Below are 21,977 nucleotides of genomic sequence, written 5' to 3' on the forward strand. Positions count from 1 at the left end.
CCTCCTAAGGAGGCCTGATCCTTTGTGAAACTGTTCTAACTCTCATGGTGAAAAAATGCACGACTGTAGAACTTACATCTTGCATAGCCCTTTGTCTAGCAATTGACCACAGTCTGTCCTCCATATACCAGATGTGGAAAATCTGCCCAAGAAGTGACTGCAGTAGAACTTGACACAACAGAAACATTATGGAACAGACAAAGAGCTCATACTTTAAAGCAAGTTTATACATCAGAGTGCAGAACAAAAACATTTCTACATGTCATTAAAATGTTTTATTTATGCAGGGTTGTTTTAATCACTATTTTACCAGATCTTTAGCCATAGCTCTCAAAGTCTTGTGGAATTTCCCATTAGGCTTAGTGAGTATTGCTAGAAGCCACCAAATAAAGGTGATATGAAGATGAGCATGGTAGGAACTGCTAGGTTTGTTGCAAGTTTGGCATAGAAGTAGTTTTGCATGAAATGGCAATTTCCTCTGCTTCACTTGAGACCCACAGATTTATAAGTGAAGTACAGGGCTCAAATAATGAAAAATTAGCTCTTTAGAAGCTATCTGAAATATCTAGTTCCTTGTGTTCTCCACAGTGTTGGCTCAGGATATGAATTGTTATCCTTAATAAGGCACCCATATGACTTGACTTAAATGATGCTTTAAATTTGAAATAACTGATGTGGCACTGGTTCTGAATTGCAGCCTTGTTGCTGAGATTATTAAACTCAAATAAATTATGTACCATGACATCTCTGCAGCCACAGCTTCCGTTTGCACACCATCTGCAGCCAATCTGATCATCCCATGCAGTCACACGTTCCATTATAACCTTGACCAGCTTAACTGAAGTGGAATAATTGAAGCTAATTTTTGTAGCACAGGCAAGCCTTTGATAGATTTAGAACACGAAGGCTTTACAGCACCATGCATTTATGCTAGAGGGAACTCATACTTTGTTCTGAGCAGTATCAGAGCTTGGCATTTGTAGAACATGTATCCCCAAAGCACGGTGCCAACAGTAACTTTCAGGGAGTGCTGTGAGGTAGGTGTGTACATAGATCCCTGTTTTACAGATGAGGAAACTGAGGCAGGAAGCTTAAGGTACTTGACACAGACCACAGCAGGAGGTAAAGGATGTTTAACACATGTATTAAGGGATAACACAGCATCCAAGACCACTTGAAAATCACTCTCAAAGAAGCCAGCTCATTACATATATGTGTCCATACATCTATGTCTGTGGAGATAAAGTCTGAATCTGAATTTTTATTTTTAAAACTAGACACCTTGCTTTCTTATTCCAAAATTCTGTGGGGAAAAATTGAAGGCTTTAGGAAGAGCACATAAAGAGCTATGTCTATGTCCCCGGCTCTCCAGGGAGAGAAATATAGCTTGTCTGCAGTGCCTATACAGTAACAGAGCATTTAGATAGAGGCACAAAGTCATAGAATCATTTATGTTGGAAAAGAACTTTGAGTCCAAATACAAAGCTTTGATTGCCAAGTAGGATGAATTTTACATGAACCTCATAGGTCTCACAGTATAAGGTCAGCTTGAGGAATTTTTTTTTTTTTCATTTTTCCTATGCAGCAGGTATTGACTAGACTGAGAATTTCGCTCCATATTTTCCAACTAAGTGTTCAGTGAAGTACTGCAGTGACATATGCAAACATAAGGCACCATGAGATTTTCTCTCCTCCCTTCCATGCTGTTACACCTCTCTAAGAAGAGGAACCCGGCTCTGAAGACAGCTTCTGCAACTGAGAGTTCACAGCTTAGCAAGGAAAAGCCCGAGTGATTTGTCTGTGGCAGGTTAGAGGCAAAATTTGTCTTGAAGGGGCTTGCAGTCAGATGTCAAAACTTGTCTAGACACACTTCTCTGAATAACTCTACCAACCTGCATTTTTTGTGAGATGCTGAAAATCATGAATTTGATTTCCACAGTATGGCTCAATAAATTCTTCACATCTTCCAGAAGTGTCTCCTAAGACTGTTTCATTTTGGTTGCTTCCTGTGATCATCCATATGTATTTTAGAAGGATGTTTTCAGAAAACAAATACCATCCTATTCAAGACAGACAGATTCCTTAAAAGTTGTGCTGCTATGTTACACTGTGGATAGTGAATTTTCCCATGAACAAAAACATAATGAAGGGATGCATGTTAGGACTTATAGAATATGCACAGTTTAAATACATGGGGATATCTGTGGCATGAGGGATGAGAGGCAGGGAAAAATCAATGTGGGCTTTCCAGAGGAAATACTAGCCTTATAGAATAGATAACACTTTCTGAAAATCCTTCACCCAGGGGACTGTATCCTTGATTGCCTGTTTTGTTACTCCTTACTCTTGACTTGTTCCAGTTTTCTTCATCTAAAATAATGCTATCAACCATGAGAATGCAACTCCTGAGAAAGAGGGAGACGATTCTTCATCAGTCTCAGAAGCTCAGATCTTCTGGAGAACTGAAGGATGTGAAACATTCCTTCTTGTTCAGTCTTGTCACTACATCCAGGAGACTGAACTTGCAATGGGAATATTTAACTGTCTCTTTATGAACAGCTCAATTTTCATTTTCATCATCATCTTCCTCATATGAAACAAGATCATTCAAGTCTAAGGGGTGACAAGGAGTGCAATGGTGACATTTGCCTGATCAAGATATTGAGAAAACACCCAGGAAATCAGTGGTGCTGCCACAGTCACATCACAAATAAGAATTTTCAGAAACCACATGGCAAAGAAATAGGTTTTAGTATCACTGGTGCCACCCAAATAGGAAAACACAGCCATCACCGTGAGTCTTATTTGACCAATAGCCAGAGTTTTGAATAGTTGCTATCAATGATCACTTCATAATAAATTTTAGCTGAAAAAAAAAGGAAAAATTTAAATATATTTTTGAGAAAATGACAATCTGCTTAGGGACAATGTGGGCAGGCTGGTTTCGTTGAATGAAGTGTGAATCATGGTTGTTCAGCTATTGTATGGAAGTCTCTTAGGATTTAAAGCAAGCTGAACAACTGACAATCTTGGAGGAATTCAAGTGTGGTTTTATAATATCTGGTTCAACAGATTGAACTGGATCACTCTCACTAGCAATTATGTGTTTCACCAAGCATCTGGAAGCTTCATTGATGTTTATATTTTCCTGCAAGTGAAAGAGAAAGAGGTTTGATTAGTGAATATTAATTAAACCATGTTGTATATTTCCTGTGCATAATTCAACTTTTCTCTCGGCAACATCAAAAGTTGACTTTCCTTTATAAAGTTTTCAAAAACTGACTGCGTTAAATAGTGCTTACTGGAATTTTGAAGTTGGTTAAGTTTTATATATATATTATGATTCATAACTCTTTTAAAATGTACACAGAGCTAATTTTAAATTACCTCAATCTCTTGGTGATTTGATTGCTTCAATAAACGGAAAAAACAAATGCCAGAGAGGTGTTGAAGGCAAATGCTTGAAGTAAAGCTCCAAAGAACATATATCACTGCTTGAATAATGGTTACTCATTTCCAAATAGATAATTACCTACCAGCAATTCCAACCATGCACAGCACTTATTTTTTAAAGCCTTTTCCACAGTTTCAAGATTTCTGCATGCAATGCTCACAATGAAACCTGTGATGGACCAGTTTCATTGAATAAATGATACAATCTCAAATTACTCACAAAACAATAAAAAAGTTCTGTATGATTTGGAATCTGTATGATTCTTCCCTTATTTCTTGTTGAGGCTGCATCTCCAATGCACTGCTTCAGAAGAGATATATCACCACTGTTTTCATTTGTAGGACAGAAATCCTCACTCTAGAGGTTTAAAATGAAAGCTAAAGCACATCTTTTCCTACATGTGCCCGATATCAACTGCACACTTAGCTTGCAGCAGCCCTTACCCTATTTGTAAAATAAGTAAAGCTGAAACAGCCTGATCAGTGACACAGCTCGACACAGCATAGAAAATAAGGAGTAGTACTGAGTAAAGATTTTTTTTTAAATAATAGCCACCAATATGTTTGGAATGAAAAGCCAAGCTTTCTGGTATGAAAGGCACTCTTCTAGTGCAACTGTTGGCATTGATTACTTATTTTATAAAGCAGGAGATAGAAACTTCACTGTAGCTTCAATCTTCTAGGAAACTGTATCACGCGGCCACATACATCCATATAGAATGGATGCCTATATATAGGCATACATTTGTGTATATGCACAATATACACTCATTAAAGATAATGTTTTCTTTGCAGCCTAAGATTGCCCAGGTTTTCAAGCCAAATTACTGAGTCATAGAATAGTTTTTATTGGAAGAGACATTTAAATGCCATCTAGTCCCAGTTCTTGAGCATGTCCCTCTGGATGGTAATCTAGAGCCTGCTGTACTGAGGCCATAAAATAGCTATAAAAGAAAGAAACGTGTGTGTTTCAGAAGAAAAGACACATTTATAGGAAAATCAAAAGCTTAAGGAATGGATTTTGTGAGACTGACTTTGTCCAATCCCCTTGAAACTAATGGCAAGACTCCACAAACTCCATTATCCATTCCTTTTGCACCACAGTAAAGGGCTGAAATCTGTGGATCTAACTGAAAATGTTAATTAGTGCAAGATTTCACAGGTTTCCTCAATAACATACATGAATTATTTTGTATGTAAAGAATATCAGTGAGCTGCAAACCCCAATACTTTAGAAAAGTAATGTACATAGTAACTGGTAGAAATTAGTATGGAACCAGGAATCGTCTCTGTACCGAGATGTGAAAAATCTGTTGTATCACACGGCTCTCTCAGACCAGACTAGAAAATTCCTCAAGCATGCACTGAAAACCCTTTTCAGCCCGCTGTGAAATTTTATTAGGAAAAAAAAAAACAAACAAAACCAGACAATGAAAAATATCTTTCAGCACTGCTTAGAAAACTGAAGCCAAAACAGGATTGTTAAATGCACAAAACCAGAAATGTACAAATCTTTTGCATTGTGTTTGTCTTTACTGATGGACCGGTGAGCATTTCATTTGCCCATGTGCGGCCTCTATGTTGAAATGGCAGCATGTGTTTATTCAGTAACATTTTAGGGACTGTCTAAGATTCTGCCCAAATTGATTAATGTTCAGATGTATTAACAGCAACCCTCTTTTTCAGAGGCTACCATTTTACAACATTGGGAAAGTGGGAAGGAACCAAGCCCACAAAAACATAAAATAGGTGTAAGGTGGACATCTCTCATCCCTGCTAATGATAGATGGAAGTCCACATGCCAGACATGAGCCTAAAATGCAGAAGGAAAAAAAAAGCTCCAGCCAGTCCTCGAACAAGAAAAAAAATTGAGGGAAGGAATAAAAAGTCCTGCCCTGAGTCTAGAGAGGCAGTTTCTCACTTTTATGAACTGTTTAAGCTGTGTGGATGACAATTTCAGCTGTGTTACAAGGGGAGGAAGAAGTGACCCCAGCACCCCAGCAGACAGCACAGCAGGTTTTGAGATTGTGTCTAGCTCCAGACTGCTCCTGTGGTTCAGATGACAACTGGTACACAGTATGGATGAGAAGAAATATGTTAAATCACCTGCTGCAAGGAGCCTGTGGTAATGCCAACAAAGCATCTCCTGCTGTCCCAGATCCCTGCCTTGACCACTTCCTTTCTGATTCTACTACTGCCTTTTGTTACAGCCTAAATCCTGTGGCGTCCTAGACCTGCAGATCAGACATTGCTGTATTCTGGTCTGACTAATGAAATATTGATTTCTCCACCTCTCCTCCTATAGTGTATTTTGCAAAAGAAAAATCTATATTCTGCTAGGCAGTGAAAGAGCTACAGACAGTAGAAGGTGATCTGCTACCCAAACACCAACAGGAGGCCTGTTGATTTTAGAGCACATGAAGTGTTGAAAGGCAGTCAAGGAGAGGAAAAAGGGAAAGTTAATATCCACTCAAACACAAAGAGACCAACAATCAGAGCATAAGATTGGACAGACAGGAATAATCACAGACACCCTATTAATGGTATTGAGACATGGAAACCGCCTCAATTATACCTAAAAATAAAATTAACTATGTTTCAAAAAAAGCCAAGAAAATATAGGTGGGACAGTGGAGTGAAAAAATATCTTTCAGTGTGTCTCTATGTTGAAATGCCATAGCTGTCACTTCCCATACGGCTTTGTCCTACAAAGGAACACCACAGGAATTGTGATGATTGCTGAATTTGAGAATTATTTTTTTCTCCTCTCCTCTCCTCTCCTCTCCTCTCCTCTCCTCTCCTCTCCTCTCCTCTCCTCTCCTCTCCTCTCCTCTCCTCTCCTCTCCTCTCCTCTCCTCTCCTCTCCTCTCCTCTCCTCTCCTCTCCTCTCCTCTCCTCTCCTCTCCTCTCCTCTCCTCTCCTCTCCTCTCCTCTCCTCTCCTCTCCTCTCCTCTCCTCTCCTCTCCTCTCCTCTCCTCTCCTCTCCTCTCCTCTCCTCTCCTCTCCTCTCCTCTCCTCTCCTCTCCTCTCCTCTCCTCTCCTCTCCTCTCCTCTCCTCTCCTCTCCTCTCCTCTCCTCTCCTCTCCTCTCCTCTCCTCTCCTCTCCTTTCTCTTTTTTTTCTCTCACACCTGTAGTGCTTGCTATCCAGCATCCTCTGAGGCCACTTTTACCTCCATAGTAAAACACAGGAGACACTCTGTCTCCGTATATTTCTTTTAGGGCTGGTATTATTCAGCACTACATCTTTGATGTGTTAATCTGGACACCAGCTTTCTGTGATAAGGAAGTGCTGCTATGGCCATTTGTCAAAAGGAGAAAATGCAGAGCCACATGAAACTTGGTCCAGCATGTGGTGGCTAGTTGGAAAGTGAGAGATGGCATATGATGAAGATAAGGTGAGAATGCAACACTTTCCTTTCTCAAGAAAAGCTCTCTCCCAAGAGAGAGCTTTTACTGCAAGACCAAAAAAATCTTCCCATATTATGGTGCCTTTATCGGTCCTGTTTTCTTGATTCAGCATGCCAGCCTTTATAAATGCCTTTCCCAGGTATCTTGCCTTGTCCTGTCCCTTGAAGTGCCTAGCCTGTTTCTGTGGCTCAGTAAGCCCCAGCATCTGAGACACTGTTCCAGCCAGTGCAAAAGCTGAGTTGTGAATCTATCCCTCAGTGATTTATCCTGCACCAACCTGCCAAAATCTGCCAGGTCAAGAAGCAGAACCCTGCTTATGTGACAATGTCTGGCTACTTGTGCTGGTCTTCCTCCTGGCCTCATCAAGAAGGAATGCAAAAGTGAAAATCACAGCACAGTACTCTTTAGTCCATTACCAAACAAAAGAAGGCAAAGAAAATAACTATGAGTAATCTCTGAAATACAGAAAGGAACACTGGAAGACATAAATGAAATAAGTGTTTACTTTGTAGATTGATCTTATTAAAATATATCCTTTCAAAGGGCAGTTTTATGGAAAGGATAGCTAGCCACTGAGGGCACAGAAAAGGAGCTGCATTATTTAAAACCCTTGAACTGATTGCTGTTGGAAATAATGCCTTGTAAGCAACAATCAACTAAAGGGAAAATAAATACATTATTCAATGTGACTCAAAGCAGCCCAGAAGCTCAAGAATCGTTTTAGCATTCTGGATTACCTTCTCCTTTATCTGCCATCTCTACTGCAGATGCTGAACATCAATATTTAAGGCATTCAATTTTAGTATATGAAATAAGTTCCCACAGATTAGACTGTCTCTTAGCTCTTTGTAGAAGAATAAAGCCCTGGAAAGTTTTAGGGGCCTGTCTCACTTTCAAATGAAAGACCTTTTCGTTTCTTTATCATGCACATATCTTCGATTTGACTATCTGGTTGTTTGTGACAGAATGCTTTTGCCTTTTTACATTGACAGTTTTTTCCTCTTACTGAATCTGATGCTTCTGAGTCTTACCTTGAAAACCAGGATGAAGAGAAAGTGTGTATGCAGGCACAGAGCACTTGGGGAGCTCTAAATCAGTGCTGCCTAGAGATACAACCTTAGACTACTACTGAGCTGAAGAAAATTGGCTACCCCTAAGCAAACATTTACAAATTGTGAAATATTGAGGTATTAGATGGGAGCCTAGTGAGAAGCTCATAGTTTCCACATTTTATTTCCATGTTGCACTAAAATCCAGGAGCAAGGAAATTACTTGAAAGATACTTTAACCTGCACTCGCCCTGAGCTAGCACTCTGAGAGAATGGCTCCACATGCTCCATTAGCAGAACTCCCTGGAAACTGCTGGGAATAGAGCCTTATTAAGGTGGTGTGCTGTACTCCTGCAACGGTGTTTCTAGGAAAATGAAGCCATACAAGTTAAAAGCCATCTGGATGCATGAAGATGAAATTCATGGATGTGAACTGCTGTGGCTGCAACTCTGAGAACAAGATCATTTCTGTGATTGAATTCTTACAGCTGGTTGAATATACTGCAATGAAATTATTTCACTAAATGAATTTCTGATCTCAACAATTTTGTCATTCTCTGAATTTCCAGATTTGGGACAGCACTAAATATTACATTTCATATAAGTGATCCAGAGAGCTACAGGACATCTCTGATACCCATAGGACAATCTGAATCAACTCCTTTTAATTACAGCAAACAAACTGCAGAGGATCCTGCACAAAGTGACCATACATCTGAAATGAAATCTCCTGTCTTAAGTGTCAGCTTTATTTATTGCTTTATGGCAGAATCTGAAATATTTTCTAAGACTGTGCAGTGAGATTGGTTAGACTCTTATAGAGTGAATTAAAAAGACAATCTAGGGAGCTACACATCCCTAAATGGGTCTGGCAGTCTCAAATGGATTGCTTGGATTTAAGCTACCAGATCAGCAGATTAGTTTAAAGTGTCAGCCTAATTCAAATACATGTCCAAACCTTGTTTTTCTTTATGGAAACTAGAACTGCTTATCCTGTTCTTCTGCAAGTCTACTGCATACCTTGCTTTTTTCATCTTTCATAATAATTTTCCAGTCAAAAGAACTGAAGAATCTGTGATTTAAACAAGGGCTAGTAGAGCTTGGATTATTCACAGAATTCCCTGGTAAGATAGGAAGAATTAATGTCATTGCTTTTTGAAAGGAAGGCTGGAACAGAGGTGAGAATGACTTTCTAAAAGTAACACAGCAGATCAAAGGCAAAGAGGACTTTTGATTGCTAGTCCAGCATTTGGGCCCTGTTGAGAGTTGGAACTAGATGATTTTTAAGGTTCCTTCCAGCCCAACTCATTCTGAATCTATGGTGACACACTGGGGGACTACCTGTCAAAAAAAAAGCTAAATAAAGGACATCTTATTATCCACATTTCTTAGAGGCACAAAGATTCCATAACACTGTCCTGGTCCAAACAGGATATATCCAGATAGCCCAGAGACTCAGACTGCTCATCAGTCTTCAGGCCATGACGCTCAGGAGACAAGGAGCTGTGTGCTTAACCCAGTTTTGTAAGGATCTGAAAAGCACAGCTACCAGCCTTTCTGGGCAATTTGGACAAAACATGAATGTCTTTTCATCTAATTTTGTATTGCTGACAGCAGAACTACAGCAGGGAAAAGAGGAACTCAGGCATAATAACAGCACAGCTATGGCCAGTTGTAAGGTATTTCAAGTTATTTCTGAATTAGGTACTTTCAAGCACATTTAGTTTTGCCTGACTTGTCCATTTTGTTGCACCAGTTTCATTTCCATTATAAAGTGATAATAAGCTTGAAATTGCTCCTTCTCTAATCCAAGTCAAAAGCTCACCTCTTTGAACTAGGAATGGTGGTGAAAACAGTTGAAAGGCTTGGAAATGTGAATGGAGCTCTCAGCTGCTCTGGCCATGTGCTGGATAATTGAATGTGTGACAGGAAGAAGAAATTTCCTTCCTTTAAAAGAATGAATCTTTCGCAATAGTTGTGGTCATGAAATTTATTAAAGAATTTACTATGAAGGGTTATTTTGTGACTATCTGGGGATATGCCTCTTAGACAGCAAACAATATGAGCGAAGTAAATATGTAGATATAAAAGAGACTAGGTTCACCACCGGATATATGGCAATAGTGGAACTTGTGACTAGACTGTGAGGTGATGCTGCCCAATAAGGCCCTTCTCACATGGAAAACTATCCAAACAAAATCTTCTGTCTTTGTAGGGAGAACAAGACTGAAAGAGGGTTATTTCCTTCAGGTTAATGTAAGAATCAAAAATAATACATAAAACTGCATTAGGTGGTTCAAATGTTTTATATGGGAGCTGTTAACTTACAAAAATAGCACCAGTGAATAATACGGTGATTTTTTGGTGTAATCTTCCAGTACTACATACAAAAGCTTAAAAACCATTGACAGCTTGAAATATGGTAGGTACATATATAGCATGCTACTTTCTGGAAGACAACCAGAACTAAAAGATGTTATTTTTATAAGTAATCACCTTTGTTTTTCCAAACTGCTTAAATCATATTCAGTTTGCTCTCAAGGCTTTACCATTTCCAAGCACATCACCAGAAAACCTCTGGAGATCTAATTATTCCAGGGTACCACAAAAAGAGAGCTATTACTTATTTGAACTGCTAAAACTCCTAGCTGCTATATGATGACTCCTTTGTCTGTGTTATTCTGCTTTGGAAGAGTTTCTATTCTCTGTAGCAGAGTTAGTTATTTATTTTTCCCAGACCCAGGTTCAATTATGTATGATGGCCTAGGCTAAAAGAATACCAGGTATGTATAATATCCAGAATTCTAAAATAGTAGTAATAATAGTTTCGTTTAGAAAAGGAAGTGTAGGGTTTTGTTTAGAACTTAGATCAAGTGGGGAAATTATTTTTATCTAATTTTGTTTAAATGTTGTGATTCTACCATGTTTATTGAAATGATTCTTTGTATAATTTTTAAGTCAGGAGCCACCAATTCTGAGTGGAAATCAGGTGTGTAGATTGCAAAACAACAGGTCCTAGTCTCTGGTGTATAACAGCAGAGAATACTCTGATAACAGATGTGTGCCCTTGACTGTCACCATTCCCTTCAGAGTGGCTCTTGAAAACAAGTCTCGTCATGGCTGGATTTTTTTCTATTCCTACATGATTACAGTGGCAATCTGGGGTCTGCTTGGGTTTTGGAGTTAAGTAACGTAAGAAGAATTTAGATATTTACCTTGTCTAAAATAACAGAAAATCTAAGTACTATGCAGCTTAGAGAACTTTGGAAAAGTTTCCTCTGTTGTGACTTTAAAAAAATTTATGTCCTTTATACAGTTTTTTATACTTCCATAGTTCTCCATAGACTTCTCCATCATAATCATAAAACCTCTCTGTGATCTTTCAAATAACTTGCATATTCATTTTCTGTCCTGACCTGCAATGACCCTTGGAACAATAAATGTGGTTGTCCTTTTTGAGTGGTGGACATATGCTTGCTGGGGACTGATGTATGGAATTCATGGTACAGATTCCATTCTCATAGTAGAATGTAGTTTATCATAAAGAGGAACACTGGATTCTCTTGGCCTGACCCAACAGAAACCAGCAGATGAACCACAGACCTGAATACAAACCAGGTGCTACACATGAAGCAATAGGAAGTATCTTGCTGTGGAGCAAGATAAAGATAGTACACACTTACCTAGACCAAAATTTCTCCCTATAAATGGCATTTGGAAGAAACACTGAGACCCATTCAGTAGGAAAGCAAAGACATTAATTGCAAAGACATAGAATGGTTTGGGTTGGAAGAGACCTCTTCAAGTCATCTTGATTAACCTGCCTGCCAGGGCAGGGACATCCTCATCTAGATCAGATTGCTCAGGGCCAAATCCAGTCTAGCCTTGAATCCCTTCCAGGGATGGAGCGGCCACAATCTCTGGGCAATGTGTTCCAGTGTTTCACCACCCTTGTCAGAAAAAAAAATTCATTCCTTATCTTAGTGTAAATCTACCTTCTTTTAGTTCAAAACCACTACCCCTTGACCTGGCACAACAGGCCCTCATAACAGGTTTGTCCCCATCCTTTTTATAAGCCCCTTTTAAGTACTGAAAATCTGCACTCCCAGCCCAGAGTTCATGCAATGCTTGAGGCAGTCTGGGATATGTTGCTATTCCCCTGCTGTTTCTTCTACAGATTACAAGTGAAACATCTTTTAAATATTAATGCTTAAAGAATGTGTCAAGACCAGAAAAGTAAAACAAATATACACCCTAAAAATTCTCAAGTACCTTACATAAAGTGTTTAAAAGGAATTAAACAATCAAATGTAGCATTTTGGCTATCAGACTACTAAAAATCTAGGTTAAATCAGAACCAAACTGTTTACATTTCAAACATCAAAAAGTCCCCCAGAGCTGTCAGTGATGACATTGGCTTTCATAATAGGAGGATAAAATCAACACCATATCCACTGAATTGTTGTGTTCAAATCAGTATTTTACATGCCAGCTCTCCAAATCCTCCATGAACTGAAATTATCCAAGACATCTCAAACTTACCTACAGTATCAATGTACTTTCAGCCTTTATAATTTGAAAATCTGAGTGCTCTTTCTGGTTTTTATCTCAATATTCCATGCACTCAGGAAATCTGTACCAAGGCAAAGAATCAAACCTCAGAGCAGCGCGTTCAGCACTTTGACCACTGATATTTCCTTCCTCCCCAGATATGTGATTTCTTTGAAAAAGCTTTTGAGAATGAGAGCTTATAACAGTGAACATTGTACGAACACTACAATAGACTGTCTTTATTTCTGGAATCTAAGGCAATGAAGGTCTTGTCTCAAATCAGCATTTCTGGGGCAAAGTGGTTATATAAATATTTAGAGATAATATTCAGTGCTAAGAATGATGAAAAACATCCTCATATCATTCACAAGAGGTAGCTTCTGTGCCTTGCCTAAGGTCATCTTGCTCCCCAGGCTATTGCCCAGTACCCTGTTGTCCGGGTACAGACTTCACTGCTGGCCTATCATATTACAGCTGCTGCATTTCAGAGTGTTGCAATAAAAGATCTAAAAGAAATAGGAATGCACAGTATATACTTGCAAATCTACCTTTAATTAATACTACCAAGAGAAGAGCTTTTCAAGGTGCACATTTAGACCAAATGAACTATTTTAGGAACTGATTTCTCTATTCTTAGAAACATTTGAAAAGAAGGGGAAACATTACCTTGGCTGATGTTTCAAACCAGCCCACAAACCCGTTCTCTTTGCAGAACTGATCCATCTTGATGCCGTTGTTCATAAGAACATCTATTCCCTGGTCACATTTGTTTGCTAATAGGACTGCTGGCACAGGTTTGCCATTTGGAAGAATCAACTTAGAGTCCAAATCCTCTTTCCATTTTGTCACTGCTTCAAACGTCGCAGGTCTTGTAACATCAAAGACAATAAACGCCCCCATAGCCTCTCTGTAATACACCCTGGTCATGTTTCCAAATCTTTCCTGTCCTGTAATGAAGAAAGTAGGAGGGGAAAAAAAAGAGATCCCTTTGTAAAAATCAGTGCTTCCAGTCTAGGTCAGTATTTCACATAACAGGTTTTCTAAGATAACATTGCTGAAGGCAGGACTTAATTTTATAAGTCTCTGGGAAACTAATCTTTCCCTAAATAAGTACCATGCCAGAATAATTTGTATGAATATGCAGGAGGGTACTTCAAGAAAAAGGAATTTTCAAACCAACATCCAAGGAAATTTAATGAAGTCCACTGGAAGTGAAAAATAAGTGTAATAAGGCAATAATAAGTGTATGGTCTTATTAGGCTGGCAGATTTCTCAATCTGTGGACAGTACCAAGAGCCTTTGGATACATTATAGGACTTTCAAAAAGACTCACAAATAAACAAAGGTACTAGAAAGGAAGCTCCTTGGGATTATGATATTTTGTCTAAAACATCCAACATAACTGAACCGCTCACGCAGGAAGAGGTTCCTGCATATTCTCATGCAAATGATACTAACCAGCAGTAATATTATACAGCTCTGGAGCCATATCAGGCATCAGAGTAATTAAAAGTTTACTTTTATTGGCAAACTAAAACACAGAAGTGAGGAAGGCAAATTTAAAGCCTTACAAACATGGAAATGGAACAACAGTAGCAATATGAAGAGTTGCATTGCTGCAGTGAAAAGATCTGTAAGGAAAGTTTCATACTAGATCTGTTCAGAGGCTTCACGGTTTTATTTGCTGAATTCAAAGTGCTTTCTGAGTAAGGGCAGAATTTTTGTGAGTTAATAGTACATTACTATATTCAGACATGAACATTTGTAAATACCAATCATTTTATATGATTAAAAGCATGAACAAATTAACACATAATATCAGGATGTGGTGTGTTGATCAGCAGTGGATTTGTTAATATACTTGTTGTTTTTATGGGAACTCCAGAAAAATAAATTACACAGAAATTTTTGAAAATAAAAAACAGATTTTCTACTAATGTCAACAGTGGAGCTGTGATCCAATGAAGAATTATAAGCTCCTGAAACATTTCACTACAGTAACAGTTTTTAAGCAAGACAACCCTTGTATGTGCTTCCATAGATGGGAAAAAGTGCTAAGGAAATAGAAGCATTGAATGCAAACCTGTTTCTAGCCTCACTTTCTCACTGTGAGCAATTTTGAGAGATTAGGAAGAGAAGAAGATTGGCAGTCTTCCTCTGACCCCAGGAAGGTTACCTGTGGAGAATTTATCTGATGGAAATTGTGCTGTCAAATGTAAGGGAGGGCTGAGAAGAGAAAAGTGAAGATTCCTGGGCTTCTAGACCATGCACTTTCATTTAATGGAAATAGCACTGAACCCACTTAGGGGGTCAACACCATCAGTTTGTGATATTTATCTTTGGGTTTAAGCATTGTGGCAGCAAGGAGAAAGTCATTCACATGATACAGAAACCAAAGAAGAAGCCTGTATCCTCCAAATTCATGTCAATTTTTTTTAATCTTAAAGAAACACTGTGTCCTATTGATAAACAAGATAGAAATAGATTATTTCTGGGAAAGAAGAGGCCATATTCAAAATTTCTTTTGTCTATATTTTATTCAAATGTCTTATGATTCCTATCAGTGGGCTAATCAGATGAATGGCTAAGTCATGTGCTATTCAATAATCTCCTTGTTGAGAAATTCTTTTTTCATCTGCAGGAAGGTGCCTTCCACCAAAAGCCAAGGCCTGATTAGAAACATAGCAGTGATGTAAGCAGCAACATATACAAATAGTTTTTGATGGATATTGTATTTCACTACACTTTTCATACAAAGTTCTTGAGATGCTAATACTAAGCATGGCGATATAAGGGCAGCTCAACTTAAGCCTCACTCATAGATTTTGGGACACAGATCACTAAGATAGGTGGGACATGGAGTCACAGAACATCAACTAAATTATTAATTTGCAGCATGAAATCCTTCATCATAAAGGAAGTTACTAAAGGAATAAAAAGCTCCTAAGTTGTGATCTACTGTCTCTTAGTGGGCCACAAATTTCTGACAAATTGTATGACACTGATTCTTCCTCTGGCTTCCAGCTGCTTTTTCAGATACACAGGATTTTCACCGCACAGAAAAGCCAATGTGTTTGCAAAAGCAGCATTTTGCAGAAAGACAGGGATAACCAATTTCCATCACCAACCACTTCAAAGAAAGAGAAAGAATGGAGCTGCTGGACTAACTGTCTAAACTGTTTCTGAAGTGGTTTTTTTCTCCATCAGTTATAATTAATGTATCAATATACTTGACAGACATTAGGCAAATTTGAATGGAAAAAGAGGTGCTTTAGAAATCAGAATTTTAGTTTTATGACATCTGCATAATGACATTTATTTAATTTAAATTGTGGAAAATGTGATCTCTAGTATTTGCACTGAGCTTGGAGAACTAAATAATATTTCTAAGGATGCAGAAGTACACTTTTTTCCACAGATTATTGTGGAACAAAGAATCTTATGTGAACAAGATCCTATATTAATAGATGAGGTTCCTAAAACTTTTTCATTTAGCAGAATCACTCATAAAAATAGGCACTGTTTGACATCTTAAAGGTGTCAAAATCTGGCCTTATGCTTTCAGTCTTAGGCAGGAATTGGGCTAGAAAATAGATCAACCATTAGATGTTCAGCGGTACCTCACTGGCAGCCTTGAACATTAGAATCTGTTTTACTGCAAGAGGGACTGGGGAAGACTGGTTTTCCTTTTCACTGGAAGGGTCAGAAGCTTGGGAAATATTTGATCTGGCCCATTGTACTTTACTGCATCCCTTGCAAGGCCACTGGCATTTGGCATCAAACCCTGCAATTCCAATGGCCCTTGCTCACTGAGATGGTGCTTTATGTTGAGATTATCTGCCCTAAATTAGATTTAAAAAATTAACTGGGAGTACTGAAGGTTAGGGTTCCTTTGCACTCAGAGACTGAGAAGAAATGTCTAATTGTTGACTCAGATCTACTCTACTTGGAAGTGAACCCAGTGAGACCAAGGTGACAAAGCAACAAGATTTCTGCTAAAGGGAAGCACTTCCTTTCTGAAGGGCAGCTGCCTGCACATCTGTCCTAATCTCAGTGGCACCTCTGCAGCAGGCAAAGCTATCAGTTCATGGGTTTAAAGCAACCAGCAGCTGAACTTACACAGCGTATAAAAATTTACTCCAGATAAATTTGTACAATAATCTACAATTTTCACTAACCAATATCAACTCTAATAAAGATATAAAATGTAATGATAAAGTTCTGAAACTCAGATAATTTTCATCATCTTGACCACAGCACTTGAAATGTGGCACAAAAATTGAAATTTAAAATTGATTAAAACTTCCCAATGCTCAGTTTTATGATGTGTTCTACTTCTTGCCACTGTTCGAAGAGACAGTGTTTTTGGGGACCACTTTTCTTTACAGACAGCCTTCAGCCAACACTGAGAAGCTGGAAACTTCTCAGAAGTGAAGATTTAAATATTTTTTACCTTTCACTTCAAAACATCTTTCAGAATATTCACATTAGAATTTAAATAATTGTCTGTATGGACTGAAGCTTAAGGAACCCTTGAGCTGATGTTCACCACTGCAGAATGAGGAAAAGCAGGCTGTCAGCAGGATCTGGCCCACGGATTCCACCACCAATCTCTACTGAAATAAAACCCTCACAGCAAGAGACTTATTTATGTTTGCAGAACAGTAATTTCAAGGTAACTTAGCCTAGAAATCACCATGACTATCTTATTTATGCATATGTGCTGCAATGCTTAGCAGCTGCTGAAAGCCTAAAATGCTGAGGATGTGCTGTGCCTGGCCTTAGTGAACAGGTTTCCACTTACTCCCTCTGCAGCATAACAATCCTTAAAACTTTACAACAGCAGAGACACTCAGTTGTATCTCTGGGAAGACTGCTGTTTCTGAAGGTGATTGTGACTGGGAAAGGAAATGGAATTGCTCTTTCCCCAAAGCATTGGTCCAACTCTTTATGAGATGAGAACCAAGCTTTTAAACACAAACCAATATCTTTTTGGTAGAAATGAACAATCCAGCCCACTCAAGTGCAGAAGGACTCATAAGGAGGCTGCTGAGATGGCTGTGGAAAAGGAACAGGGAGCAGGCTCTGATGTGCTGCTCTCTGCTCTCTGATGTTCAAAGCTTCTACCTGCAGTAAATCTATGTCTAAAGCTGTTCTTCAGAGAAATCTCTGGGCTGTTTGGGCACAAAACACAGACAGTAGCACAGAGAGTAGCCTTGCAGAGGGGAATAGCAAATACACCCAGATCTGCTGTCTGCAACAGCTGTTTTCTTCAGAAGTGGTGCACCAGCCCGCATCAGCAGGGCCAACCCTATCCACAGTAACCTTGTGCAAAATATGATTCAGAGTTTCTTTAAAGCTTTCCTTCTAACAATTTGTTAGTGAATTTAAAGGATATGTACACAAAAGCATCAGAAAAGATAAAGAAATAAAGACAGAAATTGACTGAGGAGTAAGATTTAAGGTTGTATGACACAGCAGTAGAGGTGATGGCACACTTTAACAGGAACACAAAAACTGATAATTTGTGACATAAGGTGAAACAAAATGGAATTGTTGTGAAGAAATTAAAGACAAGGGAAATTTATCAAGTATATCTCCCCCCACACTCAATACTAAACATTCAGTCACCTCAAACTTAGGCACTTCACTGAATCAGACATAAGTTCATAGATTTTAATGACAGTGTGTGGTTACGAACACCATACAATCATACAGCATAAAGGTTAATCCTACTGTAACTGCCTAACACCCACGGTTTCAGGAATAAAATATGTGTTAAAATCACTGTCTTAATGTAACAATGTGTGATGCAGAGCCTACATTATCCCTGAATTACTTTTTGTAATACTTAGGTATCCTTGTTTTATGGCATTTTTCACTCATCTAAATAAATGCAGTTTCAGCATTTAGCTGCTAGATCATATTATAGTTCTGTTTATAAAATCAAAAAACATAGAAAAATATGCTACACAAATATCAACTACACTTAATTAGATGGTATCAGACAAACAAAATCTACTTTTTCTTCTTATGAATGGTAAGCATAAATCAGGCTAAACTGCTTGGTCCTACCACAGCTGGAATGTGTCACTTCTCCAGTGAAGTCACCATGTACATAAATACTACTAATAATTGGTTGACATTTGTTTGACTCACAATATTTTTAAGAAAATTATTTCTAGATGGTTAAACAATTTAATACTTACTGATCCACAGTGTAAAAAGCTGTAAGAAAATAACACTTGATACCTATATATGCATATATATAAAAAAATATGTATTCATACATAATTACTGATATGAAATATTATTGATGTATTTGCAGAATTTGTTTGAATTCAAGGTGTCTTGCATGCTACACCAACATCCTTCAGCTTGTTCAGAGACTGAAAGTTTATTTCTTTAACCCAAAAGATAAACCTGACCTGATAACAGAGAGTCCATCAAAAGAGAGAGGATGTTCTTAGACAAGAGATTTTATTTTCCTCCCTCTTCTCATTGCCCATTTGTATTTTGCAAATTATGATAGGTGACCAGCCACAGCCAGGAAAAACCAATTCCATTCTCTCCGTATTTCCAATCAGTTTTACTTCTCTTTCATTTTCGAACCTCTTTTTCTCTCACCAGCCAGATGCCTCATGTGCAATAACTTTCATGCCTGCACCATGATCATCTGAATTCAGTGTGTTGCTTACAGAACTCGCTATGTACAGCCAGCAACAGCTAAAGCTCCTTCAGCAGAAGCCATTAAAGCTAAGACAGCAACTCTTTATTACCGACCACCGTCTTGACCTTCACAATGATGCTTTGAATTGGGCAATTCATATGAAATTTAGTACTGTGCTGTAATTCTCTCTGTCATGTGTGATAACTCAGAAAGCATGCTAGTCATTCAGTACTACAACTAGGTGTAATTGCTTCTGCAGCCTGACTGAAAGCTACATCATATGATCCACCAGCACATGATTAGTAGTGTAATAAATCTCTGAAACAAGGCATGCAAAATACATTCTTTAAGTACCTGATACGTTCAGAATTCACTATTAAATACTTTTTTCTCATGCAGAAAAGTTTTTCTGGCAGTGTATGTATTTGTTGTTAAAAGCAGCAACTGGTGAACAGTAAAATAAATTCCATCTTTTATTAAAGAAAACTTAGCATATATGTATTTAAAACAATAAAACCACAAGACTGTATGAGCTTGTGAAAAAGCAGAGTTCATGCGTTTTGCATAAAGCAACGTTGTTGCATAAGTTTTCGTACCTCAGTGCCAAATTCAGAGCTCAGACATGAGACAGCTCAGTGCAGAAGAAAAGCACTCCCTCCGCCAATAAGAATGTCAAGAATTTTTTCATTTCACCAGTTTTACCCGGTGCTGTTCCAGACCAGATCAGTGAGCCCACAACTCAGGCCACAGGCTGGTATATGATGTTCAATTTTATTCCCTACTTAATGAAAGTAACTTCTTAATTTAATTGAGTTTTTAAATGCCATCCTTTATGCTGTAATCTATCATTGCAGTTGTATTTGATTCCTACGTTCACTAAGTGAAAAATGATTACTTACAGCATGGGATATATGCCATCAAGATAAACTTATTTTGATGGACTGAAAAAAAGAGATTGATTTTCACAAAGGGGGTGGCAAAAAAAAAAGTTGTGTGTTAAATTTGAAGCCAAATTAAAAATGTCTGTAGCACTGACAGTAACAGTGTCAAATTCTGTGGGTTTTAATGACATGGGGATATCTGGACTTCTTTATTCTCTTTCTTTTTGCAGATGCTAAATCGTCGTTTGTTTTGCTTAATATTGGAACAAAGATATTTAAATATGAGTAATTATATTTTTAACAACCAGAATTGTTGCCAAAGAGAAACATTTCTCTTTCCAAAACACCTAAGAAGTTGCTTTCATTGGACTGATAGAGGAAGAAGGAGAGAGAAGAAAAGTATTTTGATAAAATAACTCAGATATACAGTTTCTTTATATCTTAAACTATAAAAGTAATTTTAATCATCTTTCTCATGCTTCATCTGTTCCACCATATTAAAAAGATTTAACAGGACATTCACATTCTTGTTACTCTTCCTCCAGTCATAGAGTTTTGTTAGTCCAAGGAAGCAAAACTAAACACTGTCAGCTGCAGGGAAACAATTGGGGCATTTGGAGAGAGGTACCTGGGTCCCTGAACATATCCAAGGGCTTGGGGGGAAAAATCAGCTAGCAGAGGTTCCACTCTGACTCTCTGATTTCCCTAGCTTGGAAGTCTGCTAGTTTTAGGGGATCCCCAAAATGTCAACCTGCCCTTAAAATTTTCTCCCCTCAATCTGCTCTCACTCACTGGCTAGGAAGTTCCCAGCTTTCAGATCAGTACAAATGAATTGGGGTCTATATTTTGTATTGCTTTTTGATAGATTATGGGGCAGAGGGCTCTCCTCTGTACTCACCCGCAATGTCCCAGAGCTGCAGCCGTACCACAGTCTCAGCATCCCAGTTCAGCACCTTCAAAGCAAAGTCCACCCCGATGGTGGCCCGGTAGTGGGGGGAGAAGTTCTGGTGGACATAACGCTTGATGATGCTGGTTTTGCCCACTCCCAGGTCCCCGATCACCAGCAGCTTGTAGAGGTGCTCCTTCTGGTTGTGCTTCTGCATCTTTCCTGTGGCTGCGGCTGCTCCCTGCAAACTGATTGCATGCTCTGCCCGAGGAATCCTGCCAGCCTGAGGGGAAGAGAGGGAGTGAGGGACTGGGGAGGGAAGGAAGGAGAGCAAGGTAGGTGGAGGCTCTCTCCTTTCCGATGGAAGCAGGATCACCAGGTCCAGCAGGCAGCCCTGCTGGGAGATGAAGTAAGTAAAGACTGGGGGAAGGAAGTCTCCCAGAAAGTTTTGTGCGTATGTGTGTAAAGGTCAGCACGAGGTGTGTCTGGGATTAGTCTGGCTGCCAAAGACTTTGCAGGAAAATTCGTGCAACAGTCCTGTTCTCTGTTTGGCTCCTTGCTGAAAGGACAGTGTTTCTGTTGTGCACTAATTTTACACACAGTAAATTTTGAATCCCTGTCTTGGTGATAATATATCACCCTATGCTTGTTTCCAGATGTCTTTAAGTTGTCAGTCACTGCAAAAAAACCCGCAGAAAACTCCCTTCAGAGGTTTCATGTCTCCACTAAAATGCAAAAATTAAACCAGTGTGACTTTAGCTTGGATGCAATTTGGTTCTAATCCATGTAAGTTAGTGCAAGTGCAGTCACATCACTAGAAGTGGCAGTTATAGCAGTAAGAAGCAGCTTTACTTGTGTCCATACAAAGGGAGCTGTACAAATTTAATTACAGCAGATATATATTTCTAAATTTCATTACCATAATTGTGATTGTCTCTCTATACCTGTAAGCATGCTTCCATCTCAATGCAGTGCACAACTTGTGCTTTGTTTTTTTCACACAACTGGACTCTAAAATGCAAAAAATCCAGGTTTATCTCATGACTCAAATAATCAGAAGTTATGAAAGCGTAACAGC

General features: G+C 38.7%; 2 protein-coding genes across 2 annotated transcripts in view; both read right to left on the reverse strand.

Annotated features, from left to right (window-relative positions):
• GRM5 (glutamate metabotropic receptor 5) overlaps window positions 1–21,977 on the reverse strand; it is a 501,144-nt gene that overhangs the window by 170,659 nt on the left and 308,508 nt on the right. The window lies entirely within an intron of this gene.
• RAB38 (RAB38, member RAS oncogene family) lies at window positions 2,958–21,149 on the reverse strand. The gene is made up of 3 exons (XM_066339230.1): window positions 20,912–21,149; window positions 13,129–13,409; window positions 2,958–3,148 (listed from the first exon to the last, which is right to left on the reverse strand). Exons 1-3 carry the CDS (start codon window positions 21,114–21,116, stop codon window positions 2,996–2,998), a joined length of 639 nt encoding a protein of 212 aa, XP_066195327.1. The 5' UTR covers window positions 21,117–21,149; the 3' UTR covers window positions 2,958–2,995.

This window comes from Sylvia atricapilla, chromosome 2 (genome assembly GCF_009819655.1).
Source record: "Sylvia atricapilla isolate bSylAtr1 chromosome 2, bSylAtr1.pri, whole genome shotgun sequence".
NCBI lineage: Eukaryota > Metazoa > Chordata > Aves > Passeriformes > Sylviidae > Sylvia > Sylvia atricapilla.